Consider the following 12,858-nt stretch of genomic DNA (forward strand, 5'->3'; position numbering starts at 1 on the left):
CAGCCCCAGCCCTATCCTCAATTCGCCTATCGGTCCTTTTTCAACACGTTGATTTCAATGTCCTGTGAGTGAGAACGTGGCCATTTAGTAAGCTGGATTTTAGACTCCTTTAACAAGTAACTTCGACTGCATGGAAGTATACGCTTATCTCGATGTCGAGCACTTAGAGAGCGGGTGGAACTTCGGACGAGGCCAGTTGTCTGCTTGACAAGGCTAGCTGCCCCTTTTTCTCGTCACCTCGTTGAAACCAGAGACGGAAGAACCTCCTTTAATCCAGTCACGATAGACGTTCCATCGCGTCGATTAGAGGTATCAACAGAATAAGTTGCAAGTCAAGAAGGATCTATTTCTTGTACTGTGATCTCCACAACATTGGTCGTTTCATGTCGAATGTCGCAATCTTGGCAGGGGAAAGGGGACATACCTAGGTCAAATGTTCAGAAAGTGCTGAGAGAGTCGACATATGCGTGCAGGTGGTTTTCGGTCGCAAGGCGCTGTAATGCTGTAACGCTATCGTTTTGATCCGGGATCCGTCATGACGGGAGTCGCGAGGTCGTGAAGCTGCCAACGTCGACACCAGCCAATCAACGACACTTTAGATTTCGCATGTGGTGGCCTGCGTCTTGGCCTGGAACGATTCTCTCACAACCACAATGAACTGCTCCCTCATTCTGCACAGCTTGTCACAACACAGGCTGCTTGAGTTATGAAATTCATACATCGCACTTCCTTGTGCCTCTTCTCAGTTGCGGAGCATTGAAGCTCGCTGCTTGGTGCTCGGACTTTACCTCCAACAAGGCCACAGGGTCCGACTCCATCCAGCACGAAAGACACCTACCAATCACCTCGACTCTTGCACAGCTGATATCCCCAAAGGCAGAGGCATCTGTTCTTTCCAATGTCGCCCAACAGCTCCGACGCCAGACCTAGGCGAGGGCTGCGGCTCTCGTGTGATTCGTGCCGCCGCATGAAAGTACGTTCCGCGAACCTGCCTCCCCCATCATCATCCCAGCTCATCCCCTTGTCCAGATAAGATGCGACAGACAAGGGAGCAACGTCTGCTCCAACTGCCGGGCGCGGGACATACCATGCATTCTGACCCCAGTGGAAAGGCAAAGCACCAAAGTCAAAAGGTAATGAGGAGAATGCCCCAGCATTGGTGTGGGTACCGCTGACTGTAGGACGCTTTTTTTGCCCTACAGAGCAGAGTTCCTTCACTCGATAGAGTCTCGAATTGAGCGAATGGAAGCACTCCTGTCCGGCTTTGCGGAGAAGCAGTCCACCGTCGAAGAGCCTAGAGTAGCAGAACCAGAAGACACCTCACACAGTATAGAGAAAGAGCTTGCCAATCTAATCATATCAGACTCTGGCGAGCAGAAATATGTCGGTAAGTGTGACTTGCTCTTCTGGTTGCTCTTGAGGGATACCACTTGACTGACCATGCTAGGTCCCTCGGATTTTTCCGTCTTCTCCCCTCGAGGTTTGGCCTGGATCCAGCGTAAGACCGGATCAAATCGTGTTGCAGTCGTGTTAGACAGGCTTCGGCGCCTTGGTCCTTTATGGCCCTCATTTAAGATGGGTCATCTGTGGGACAGTGGAAACACTGCTGGGTGCCGCCTTCCAACCAAAGAGGCAGCTGAACAGCTCGTCAACAGTGAGACAAGCCTGCACAATATGTGTATAAACCAGCTCCATTAACGAGACAAAAAGATTATTTTAGGACTTTCAACTCCGTTTTCCCTCTCTTCGACCAGAAATCGTTCCGGGCCCTTCTCCATCAGCAATATTCAACTGACCCTCCGGCCAAGCGATCATGGTTTGGCGCACTGAATGTTGTTCTATCCATCGGCTGTATCACTGCTACGGAATCCATCTGGAGCAGCATCCGCGACTCCGACCCGTCTTACTTCTCGAATGTGTCAGAGGTGTCATGGAAGCTTCTCCAGAACTCTTCATCGGTGCTGGTGGATGTCCTCTTTCACACCAATGACCTCATGGGTGTGCAAACAGTGATTGGAATGGTAAGTATCCCTGTCCACAAGCTGGTATTGTCGATTGTTAATTTATGTCCAGGCTTTCATCATGCAAGCAATTATGAATGCAGAAGCTGCTTTTGCCCTCCTCGGGATCGCCGCTCGACTGGGGTTTGCTCTTGGTCTGCACCGATGGCTTCCAGGCTTCGGCCTGTCCCGAGCAGAACTTGAGCAGCGACAAAGGGTCTTTTGGATATTGTACATCCTGGAGAAAGATATGTCTAGCCGTATTGGCAGGCCCTCTGCTATTGATGACGATGACATCGGCTTCGGATTCCCAGCCGAACAGTCGCAGGAGGACTGTGGCATTAAGATGTCAGCTGCCGCTTCTGGGGGTGCAAAGTTCTATCCTCTTTACCACATGTGCGTCCTTGCACGCATTGAGAGTAAGATATACAAAGAGCTGTACGCCTATGCTGCTCGGGTCAAAACAACCAGCGAGAGGCTCGAATCTATCAGCAGACTAGACGCAGAGCTTCAGGAATGGAAGGAGAGCCTCCCCATAGAAATCAGGCCGGAACATCCTATCCAATGTGACCCGGAGGGTAGGTTTCCAATTGTCCTCCTTCACTTCGGATACTATCACTGTTTGAGAGCTGTCCATCGGGTCAATGCACAGTAAGTTCTCCTGGCTCTGCATATGGTTGTTGGCGTGGAGCCGAAGTTATTGTCATCTAGCCTCTCTTATTGTTGGCATATGCTAACAGGTATTACAGCCATGAGTTGTGGTCTTCGGAAACCGACGAATATGACGACAGCGGGTCTTATCCCACTTCTCACGGCTCAAATGCTCCAAGCTCTGATGGCGTACTGAACGTTCGGGTCCATTCCTCCTACGCGCTGTGTCTGGCGGCGGCGCGATCGATCCTCCATCTCTCAGTAACATATTTGCAGAACTTGAGCGATCCCCGAAACACTCTCATTTGTACAAGTCCTTACTTTCCCTTTTCGGCATTCTTGACGTTGTTCTCGTTCATGTTACATTCCCCTTTGGATCCGAAAGTGACGGCAGATCAAGCTCTTATGGAGGCGACATTGGGCTGCATCAATGGAATGCTACACACACTGGATAGGGCGACCATGTCATTTATGGCGGGAGTTGCTGGCGATCTTCTCACAATTGCCAAACAATATGTCGAGAGCGTCCGCGCTCAAGTCTCTGAAGAAAAGCATAAGAATCCCACAATGCGAGAGACTCCCGGCGAAAAAGGTTTCGCCGGCTTCGCGCAGAACGCCTCTGATGCTTATGTCGATTCGACCACGACCGAGAGCATAGGAACCTCGATGCTAGCGAGTTTAGAGCCCCAGCAGGATTCTATGGCTAGACCGGTGCCAATGTCTGCTGAGCTGCCAGATGGATTCGACTTCCCAAGCAGTCAGCTAGCTACGGATCCGCTGTATGCAGGAAATGATGGGTTTGGTCCAAGCTGGATGAGCAACTTGGGTCAATTCTCGACGCAACAATCCTTGATGGATGATCCGTTCTTCTTCGCAGAGGACGCCGGTTGGGATTGGAGCTATTGATCTTGACACCGCTACTGCATACGTACGTACAACTTTGGAACAATGGACCTGCCCAAGGACTTGCAGCCATCCGCATCTTGTGATCTGCCGATAAGTCTATTGCGCTGGACAGAGTCGATATGTCAATTCTTCATGATTGTTCGTGAACTTGCCGACGAGCTCCCGGGCTCGTAATGACTCACGATGGCACCCCGCAAATCCTCTCCGCAGTTTGGCCTTCAGCAGTCTCAATACAAGTCGCGCAAGATGTTTGCCATCCAGACCTTGAGATGTTCAAGCGGGCGCGACCCTCGTACGTAAAGATCGCCAGGCAACCATTCATCTGCTCTTGATATACTTGAGTTAGTCGAAATTCTCGAGACGCATCCACAATGGGGATATCGCCCTTCAGAATCGACATTTCCAATGAAGAAGTCGAACGTCTGAAAAGGAAGTTGCAAGACACGAGAATCCCAAAGGAGCCCATTGTTCCTGGAGCCGGTGGGGACTATGGTCAGTATCTATTTGGGGACGTGCATTTGCTTCTGGAACTCTGATCTGGACAGGTCCTCCTATTGAATGGTTCCACCGTCTCTACAACATGTGGCGTGACGATTTTGACTGGTTTTCTGTACAAGAACACCTGAATCGACATAGCCACTTTCTTGCCGACATTGATGATGAGAGTGCCCAGTTGAAAGTACACTTTACACATACCAAGTCTACAAGAGCCGATGCCATTCCTCTTATTTTGGTCCATGGCTGGCCTGGTTCATTCCACGAATTCGATCGGGTAGTCGACGCCTTCGTCAACCCCGAGAAGCCTTCCGACCCAGCGTTCCACGTCGTGGTGCCAAGTCTACCTGGATTCTGCTGGTCTTCTCCGCCTCCTCGGCGCGGTTGGACCTTGCAAGACACGGCGCGCATCTTCAACAAACTCATGAATGAGCTTGGTTATGCGCATTACGTCGTGCAGGCAGGTGACTGGGGGACGTTTGTGGCTCGCGAAATGGGCGCCAAGTTCAGGGAGTGTCAAGCAGTCCATCTGAACTTTTGTCCGGTCGAGTTGGACGCCAACATCACAGCCCTTACACCGCGCGAGCAGAAAATCAGAGCACGGCAGCATGATTGGTTGGATAACCATCTGGGATATGCTGTTTGTATGCGGACCCGTCCACAGACCATTGGTGTCGCTCTGAATGATAACCCGGTTGGAATACTCGCCTGGGTGGGCGAGAAATACATAGAACTGGTGGCACCTGCAAAAGTCGAGTCCCCGGATCCGGCATGGGACCAGGCAATTCTCACCACATGCTCTCTGTATTATTTCACAAGCTGCATCATGTCTTCGACCCTACCGTATTTCGAGGGTGTCAAGCACGCTGATTTTGGCAATTTCTTCTTGAAGCCAGAGAACTACATTGGGGTCCCCATGGGATACACCAGCTTTCTCTATGACTCAAGGCCTGCGACCGAGAGGGGCGTGAAAAAGACGGGCCGGCTAGTCTTTTATAATGGTAAGTGTCTGATGCTGCCTGTGCTCAAAGGAACTGGTTGGATCTGACGACCGTACAGAGTGCGACGACGGCGGCCATTTTGCTGCATTGGAGAGACCGGATGTTATTCTCGCAGACTGCCGCAAGTTCTTCGGCGAGTGGTATAAGATATGAAGTAGGGTTCTTCTATTGAGAAGGGCTTCTTCTACTGACATTTCGGTTCAAGATTGCCGTGGGCATGGAGGGTTCACGACACTTTGTGGTGCCGGGGAGTAGCCTTATGGATACCAATTGAATCGTCTCTCCTTTCTGTCCAGGGTCCAGCACCGTTGAGGACGCGTGCAAAAGTATAGTTTATTAGCACGCGGTTGCCATGAATCTGACACTCCGTTCCCAACAGTCTGACCGCTGGAGCGTTGAAAGTGAAAATTTCCGAGTTGCTGATACGATGCAGACTCGTAGTGGAAGATCAAAGCCGTGACGTCACACCTCAGCCTCGTCCGCACAAGGCTGTCTCGCTTCATAGATAAACCAGGTTGCGATTTTGAACACGAGGTTTTACTCACTCGCCACTAGATCGACTGTTCTCTGTACACCTAACTCCCCAGCATCCCTCGGTCGACGACTCCCGCGGGCGGCCAAAGACAGAGCAATATGGCAGTTATCAGTATTCAATGACGAAACGAAAGGATAAATGATATAAGGATGTGGACCAAGCTCAAGGTTCCGAGCACGCTCAAGCTTCGGCCACCCGAGTGTTGCAAACTCTCACCTCGCCCACTGCTAGTTCTGCCAAAGAGATCTCTGCTTTCAACCTGGACACCACCAGGAAGTCGGCGGTGGCAATTACAAAGACCACCTCCGCCACATGCATCTTGCATTGGCTTGCCCTTCGCTGCGAGACGTACATCATCAACGCAAAGGATCTCTTCAGATAACATCGAGCTCGTGGACAACGCACTGGACGCGCCAGAATCCAGCCTGAACGCCAAGAACGGCAGAATCACCTGCATCTACTTCGACAAGTCTGGACGCTTCAACGCCGAGCACAAACAACTGACCAAGGCCGAGATTGGCGAGCAGTTCGAGCTGCGCCACCGCGACCTGCGGGACATTGACCTCAAATCCGAGGCGGTGACGCGCATCTTGGTGCGGCCGACGACCATCCTCCTGCAGTTTTTCCAGTTGTGTATGATCATCCAGGCCGACGAGGCGCTGCTGATCTACAATCATCAACCGCAGCCGCAGACAAGCAGTGACAGCGACGATGACGCCGCCCACGGCGGCGCCGGCGCCGGCGCCAATGCCGACGGATCGTCTCCGAGGAAAAACGACGACGGAGGCGAGTTCTACCGCGAAATCGAGCGGCGCATGTCCGGCCCGAACGTCGAGACCGCCGACGTGCCCGAGTTGCCGTACGAACTGCGCGCCGTGGAAGCCGCCCTGGTGGCCGTGCTCTCGGCGCTGCGCCACGACCTGATCGACGCGCGGCACAAGGCCGAAGAATCCGCCGCCAGCCTGCGTCTCGACTCGGGCCTCGCGGCCGTCGGCCTCAACCTGGTCTTCGACCGGACGCGGACGCTGAGCAAGATCGAGCAAAAGGCCCGACTGGTGCGGGACACGATCCGCGAGGTTCTCGACACCGACGAGGACCTCGCGGGCATGTACCTGTCCGACCACCTCGCAGGCCACCCTCACGATGCCGCGGACCACCAGGAGGCCGAGTACATGCTGGAAGCGTACCACAAGGCCGCCGACACCTTGGTCGAATCCGCCCAAGCGGCCATCGACATCTTGCGGAAAAAGGAAAACACCTTCCGCTCCTCGCTCGCCGTCCAGCGCAACCAGATCATGTTCCTCGAGGCCCGCGTCGCCATCCACACTTTGGGGCTCGCCGCGGGGACCATGGCCGCGGGACTATTCGGTATGAACCTCCTGAATTACCTCGAGGAGGCGCCCTACGGCTTCTTCTACATTACCGGCGCCTGCACCGTCCTTTCCGCATTGTTCTCCATGTACGGCATGCGGAGTCTGCGCAGGATCCAGACTCTGAAGGGCATTCAGCGCTCGAGGGTTGGAGGGTTGCCGAGATCCTAGATTCATCAACAAGCCGGCGCCGTTTTCGAATCAATGGTCTACCGTTTAGCTGCTGGTTTTCTTTTTTTTTTCTTTTCTTTTATTGTGATTTGTGAGTAGCGATAACGGTACCTGCGTACATACATATATATACATCCCTGGTTTTACTTTACTTCATACTAAATATGCACCATGAAAGTACAAATATATACGTCCCGGATTGTACTTTTCTTGTCCGGCATACGTACATACATATGTACCATGCTAGCTACACTCATAGAAGAACAAAGGTCACCTAGCAATCAGACCAAGCTTGAGAAGGATCCAACTAATTCGCCGTTCACTGCATACCAGTAGTTTACGCGCCGGTAGAATGAAGAAGGAGAGTCAATCGATACTGTGGATTCCTCACTGTGTGCTATTCATAAAGCCCCAGAGCACGCCGTGCCATTGCTACGTAAATTCCATAGAGGCTGAAAGGTCTTATGCCGCGGAGTTCCAGCCCAAACCCATAATATCCCCTGACCTCGAATGGTGTTCCATTCGTTCGAGCAGCGACCCCCAAAAAATATCCCGGTCACGGTTTGGGAACATGTAGGGTTCTGCTCGTCATGAGGATTCCATTGATGAGGAAAATCGCCCCAATGGGATGAAACTCGAGCCCCGTTCCACTGAAGATAGTCCCTAGGGGTATATCCTCGTGTATCCAACCGAACCAAGTGCAAGCCGTCATCATCGTCAAACTCAGCAAGCAGGCAAACGGTATCGGGGTGCCCTCAAAGTACTTTGATTTCCCAGTCTTGTCCTTTGGTAGCATTGCAACCGTCACGTTGAACCGTGCGAGTCGAGTCAATCCGCAGAGGACGTAGAAGGCTAGGAAGATCTGGTCGACGGTCGTACGGAACCCCATGGCGAATCCTGCGGCGGCGGTGGCGACGCCAAATGTGACCTGGAGAACAGGCTTGTTAGGGATTATTCGAGCAAACTTATGTGTAGAGATCCAAAAGCGTACCAGATCCGCAAGTGAATCCAGCTCTTGACCCATCAGGGATGACTTCTCCCTCCACCGCGCCACCTTGCCGTCAAAAAAGTCAAAGAATAGACCAAACGGCATGAATCCAAAGGCAAGCCAGAGATTCGTGAGATCGCTCGGGTCTGCGAGACAATAACGCATCGAGGAGAGAATTGACATGACTGACACAAAGAGTCAGTTTGCAAGAAGAACATCCTCTGATAAGAGACGCACATCCACAAAAGCCTGGTCCAGTGTTAGCGTGTGTATCCTTGTTCCCCAGTGTAGGAGGCCCTCACCATTCAATTCGGTGATCAGATCAGCGAGATGAAGCGCCCTGCCCAATTGTCAGTCTTGAGAGCGCGGCCGGAGGTGCTGGTGAGCACACCTAATCAGACTGAAGTGGCCCGAATCTGAGGATAACAGCATTGCTTGTTTCGATTGAGCTGCATTGTCCTTGGGCTGCGCAGGAGTTTGTTTCTCGCCGCCATTGGTGAGCCCCGCTCGCCGCGACATGGCTCTGGTGCTTGAGTTGTAAGGAGTCGAAAGGGAAGTCTAGGGATCAATGGTCGAGGATCAGACAAGAAGAGAGGTCAAGGAAATGAAGGAACCAGGTAAACGGCGAGGGGGAGTTGTAGCACGAGGAGCGCGATGGATTTGGGGACTTTTGCTTTTGACGAAGCAAGGCACAGCCGCAGTCCACGTCAAAAGTCACCGGCACGCAAACTTTAGGCTGTGCGGCTTGTGTCGTCATTGTGCTGCGTCTGTGGCTTTGGACAGTGACACCCGAAAGAAAAAAGTACCGTCACGTGCCAGGAACACAGAGCAGTCAACGCGGGAGAATTCCAAGGCATTCATCTCAGCGTCTCAAATGTGATTCCCAGCTTGCCAGGTTCCAATTCAAGGAGCCATCACTCAGTGTGTATGGGTAACCACCTTCCCAGTCCCAGGTCATCTCTGACCACAACTTTTATCACGGGTATCCTCCCTAACGCCGGTCCTATGCGAAACAGAGGCAGAGGCAGAGACATCGAACAGGTCAAAGCATGCTTCACCACCTGCCTCCACGGCCTCTTGAAGCAAATCCACCACCTCTCGAAAAGCCTCGACCCCCTGGTGCTCCTCCCCGTCCTCTGGGAGCACCTCGAGCACCCCCACCAAAAGAGCCCCGGCCTCTGGGTGCTCCCCGGCCAGGTGCGCCTCGTCCTCTGCCCGCTCCTCTTCCCCCTCTCATGCCTCCTCGTTCACCTGCCGGCTTCCTGACCTTCGCTGCACCTGTTCAAAGTGTAAGCCACATATGTGTCGGGGAACCTCTGCCGGAGACTCACCTGGCGGCGGCTTGGGTTTGGGTAAGAACCTGTTGAGAAATGCTTAGCACGCTGCCCTCGACCCGGAGATGTTTCAGACCTACTTCTCCAGCGGTAATAGCTTGTCTCCTCCAATGTAGAATTTGTCACCCTTCTTGAACGACGTAGCTTGAATCCCTTCTTGCGGCTTAATCGTGAAGTAGACTTGGTTGATGGGTCCCAGGATCTCATCCACCTTTCCTATGCTAGTCTGCGCCCGTTAGAGTTGAACAGACAAGCCCGAGGAGATTTTTGTACCTTGTTCTCGAGGTAAATGGGGGCGTTGAAAAAAGGTATCTTTGCGTTGACGGACTCGCAGACCATTTCACCCTCGGTGGCGTGCATGAAGGTGCCCATTTCTACATCAAGTCAGTCTCGAAGGAGTCGCAAACACATTCAGGCCCTTACCAAACACTTGTGCAGGCGGCCCAAAGCTCTGTTGTTGGAATCCACCACGCCCTGCTCACCACCACCGGTCAGTCACATTTCTCCGCCGCAGCAAAAGTGCGCGCAATTTCGAGTCTGGGGGGAACGAGATTATTTTACCTCCACCTCTTCCACCAAACGATCCTCTTCCTCTGTCACCACCTCTGAATCCGCCACGACCTCGCGCATCACCTCGGAAGGCCATTGTTGTTGTGGACAGCGGGAGTTGTGGCAGGCTGTGGCAGGCTGTTCTTGAATCTTGGGGAAAATAATTTTGCTGCATCTGCATCTCCATGTTTAGAGCCGTGGTCGGCAGGCACGTGACTGACACCCTATTTTTACGGACTGCCAGTGCCACAAGTTCCCATACCCACGCCGCTGGCATAATATTCAATCCCCATATATCTCCACTCAGATCTTTCGCCATGAGCCACCAGAAGAAAGTCAGTCTCAATCCTCACGATCTTTGGGGAGTCCTGAAAGGTGACAGTATGACTCAAAACGGCTCCGCTGGCCCTGACTCATCTGCCCCTGAGGCCAACACATCAAAAAGACCGGTGAGCCCAACTTCCAACAAGAAGATGCCCAACAGACCAAAAGAAATGTCTACTCAAGCAGCGCCTGCCGCGGCGCACCAAGCGCCCCAATCACTGCCAGACTTCATTCTGGAAAGGAACCAGCTTTTCGACCAGCTGAAGAAGCAGCGTGACCAAGAACTCGCCAGCAGAGAGAAACCGTCCATTGAGATCAAACTCGTTCCCGCACCAGGCCAGGAGACCACGGTCGAAGGCAAGGCCTGGGAAACCACGCCTGGCCACCTGTTGAAGAACCTGTCCAAAGAACGCGCTGGTCAAGTCGTGGTGGCCAAAGTCGACGGCGAACTCTGGGATCTAGACAGACCGCTGGAAAAAGACAGCAAAGTGTCTTACCTCACCTTCGACGACCCCGAAGGCCGCGATGTCTTTTGGCACTCTTCAGCCCACGTGCTTGGTGAATGTGCCGAGCACGAGTACGGCTGCCGCCTCTCTCACGGCCCCCCTACGGCGATGGGTTTCTTCTATGACATGGCACTCGAACCTGGCCATTCCGTCCGTGAAGCCGAGTGGCCCTCTCTGGAGAACCGTGCGAAGAAGTTTGCAAAGGACAAACAGGCCTTTGAGCGTCTCGAAGTCTCCAAGGACAACCTGCGCAAACTGTTCGGCTACAGCAAATACAAGATGCACTACATTGAGAAGTTTGTACCTGACGGAGAATCCTCCACGGTCTACCGCAACGGCACGCTGGTTGATCTGTGCCAGGGTCCACATATCCAGAACACTCGCAAGATCGAATCCTTCAAGATCATGAAGAACAGCTCGGCATATTTCCTGGGCGACCAAAACAACGACTCCCTCCAGCGCATCCACGGCGTCGCTTTCCCCACGAAACAACAGCTCAAGGACTGGGAACATTTCCTCGAGGAGGCCAAGAAGCGTGACCACCAGGTCATTGGCCAACAACAGAAACTCTTCATGTTCAGTAAGATGTCTCCCGGCTCGCCATTCTTACTACCCCATGGAACTCGCATCTTCAACGCCCTCCAACAGATGCTCCGGGACCAATATTGGGAACGTGGTTACCAGGAGGTCCAGTCTCCCAACATGTACGACGTTGACCTGTGGAAGACCTCGGGCCACTGGCAACATTACCAAGACGACATGTTCCGAGTGGTCGTGAAAGAAGACACTGCTGACCCCATGCCCCTGAGCGACAAGAAGCCCGACGGCAAAACCCCGCTCGCCGAAATCAAGGATAAAGACAAGGGCGTCTTCGCCTTGAAACCGATGAACTGTCCCGGCCACTGCGTCATGTTCCGCGACGAAGAGCGCTCATACCGCGAGCTACCGTGGCGAGTGGCGGATTTCGGGGTCCTTCACCGCAACGAAGCCTCTGGCGCGCTCTCAGGGCTTACTCGCGTACGCAAGTTCCAGCAAGACGACACGCACATCTTCTGCACCAACGAGCAAGTGCAAGCCGAGATCGAGGGTCTGTTCGACTTCATGTCCCACGTCTACAGCCTATTCGGGTTTCCCTTCAAGTTGAAATTCTCCACCCGGCCCGAGGGCTACATGGGCACGTTGGAGGACTGGGACGCCGCCGAGGCGCGCTTGAAGCAAGCCCTGATCAACTTCCGAGGTGATGACTGGGAAATGAACGAAGGGGACGGCGCGTTCTACGGCCCCAAAATCGACGTGACCATCTCCGACGCCCTGGGCCGAGAGTTCCAGTGCGCGACCATCCAGCTGGATTTCCAGGGTCCGCAGAACTTCAAGCTCGAATACCGCACCGCCGAAGGCGGCGACGTCTCCGCCCAGCCACCCGAAGAGCAGCGCGACCCCAAGGCCCCAGCGCCGGGCATGGCTCGCCCCGTGATGATCCACCGCGCCATCATCGGGTCGTTTGAACGCTTCATCGCCATCCTCTGCGAACACTTTGCGGGCAAATGGCCCTTCTGGCTCTCGCCCCGACAGATCCTGGTAATCCCCGTCATGAAGTCCGCAGAGGACTACGTGCGCGAGATCCAGGGCATCTTCCACAAGGCGCGCATGTACGTCGACATTGATGTCAGTGGGAACACGCTCCAGAAGAAGATCCGCACGGGCCAGTTGGCGCAGTATAACTTCATCTTTGGTATGTATCTTACTCTTCTCTTCTCTTCACTCCAATTGTATCGAATGCTAACTTATGCATTTATAGTCGTCGGCGCAAAAGAAAAAGAGACCCGCACCGTCAACATCCGCAACCGCGACGACCCGGCCACGCAGAAGATGGGCGAGTTGATCCCCCTGGAAAAAGCGCTCGAGAGACTGACCCAGTTGAGGGATGAGAGGAGGCTGGAGAGTAAAATTGATATGAGTCACTAGTCCGGCCAGCTTGTCACGAAAGTCAGTCACATGGATACCTACCACCAGGTAGATATCTCGACC

General features: G+C 53.4%; 5 protein-coding genes across 5 annotated transcripts; 4 read left to right on the plus strand and 1 right to left on the minus strand.

The window, feature by feature from the left end:
- Window positions 1-1,242: 1,242 nt before the first annotated feature.
- Window positions 1,243-3,557, plus strand: Z520_01064 (uncharacterized protein; the record flags this gene model as incomplete). The annotated part of the gene is made up of 5 exons (XM_016771582.1): window positions 1,243-1,387; window positions 1,448-1,654; window positions 1,711-2,021; window positions 2,074-2,651; window positions 2,750-3,557. The coding sequence occupies 5 exons, from the start codon at window positions 1,243-1,245 to the stop codon at window positions 3,555-3,557; spliced, it is 2,049 nt and encodes a 682-aa protein (XP_016636721.1).
- A 371-nt stretch (window positions 3,558-3,928) lies between these two features.
- Z520_01065 (uncharacterized protein) lies at window positions 3,929-5,206 on the plus strand (the record flags this gene model as incomplete). Its single annotated transcript, XM_016771583.1, has 3 exons — window positions 3,929-4,049; window positions 4,103-5,053; window positions 5,112-5,206. The coding sequence occupies 3 exons, from the start codon at window positions 3,929-3,931 to the stop codon at window positions 5,204-5,206; spliced, it is 1,167 nt and encodes a 388-aa protein (XP_016636722.1).
- Window positions 5,207-5,737: 531 nt separating this feature from the next.
- On the plus strand, window positions 5,738-7,129 carry Z520_01066 (uncharacterized protein; the record flags this gene model as incomplete). The annotated part of the gene is made up of 1 exon (XM_016771584.1): window positions 5,738-7,129. The coding sequence occupies one exon, from the start codon at window positions 5,738-5,740 to the stop codon at window positions 7,127-7,129; it is 1,392 nt and encodes a 463-aa protein (XP_016636723.1).
- A 556-nt stretch (window positions 7,130-7,685) lies between these two features.
- Window positions 7,686-10,097, minus strand: Z520_01067 (H/ACA ribonucleoprotein complex subunit 1; the record flags this gene model as incomplete). Its single annotated transcript, XM_016771585.1, has 11 exons — window positions 7,686-8,057; window positions 8,121-8,302; window positions 8,355-8,366; window positions 8,420-8,457; window positions 8,509-8,638; window positions 9,231-9,395; window positions 9,449-9,477; window positions 9,532-9,677; window positions 9,725-9,825; window positions 9,875-9,925; window positions 10,013-10,097. The coding sequence occupies 11 exons, from the start codon at window positions 10,095-10,097 to the stop codon at window positions 7,686-7,688; spliced, it is 1,311 nt and encodes a 436-aa protein (XP_016636724.1).
- A 220-nt stretch (window positions 10,098-10,317) lies between these two features.
- Z520_01068 (uncharacterized protein) lies at window positions 10,318-12,795 on the plus strand (the record flags this gene model as incomplete). The annotated part of the gene is made up of 2 exons (XM_016771586.1): window positions 10,318-12,562; window positions 12,629-12,795. The coding sequence occupies 2 exons, from the start codon at window positions 10,318-10,320 to the stop codon at window positions 12,793-12,795; spliced, it is 2,412 nt and encodes an 803-aa protein (XP_016636725.1).
- Between the last annotated feature and the right edge of the window lie 63 nt (window positions 12,796-12,858).

Source organism: Fonsecaea multimorphosa (genome assembly GCF_000836435.1).
Source record: "Fonsecaea multimorphosa CBS 102226 unplaced genomic scaffold supercont1.2, whole genome shotgun sequence".
NCBI classification, from domain to species: domain Eukaryota; kingdom Fungi; phylum Ascomycota; class Eurotiomycetes; order Chaetothyriales; family Herpotrichiellaceae; genus Fonsecaea; species Fonsecaea multimorphosa.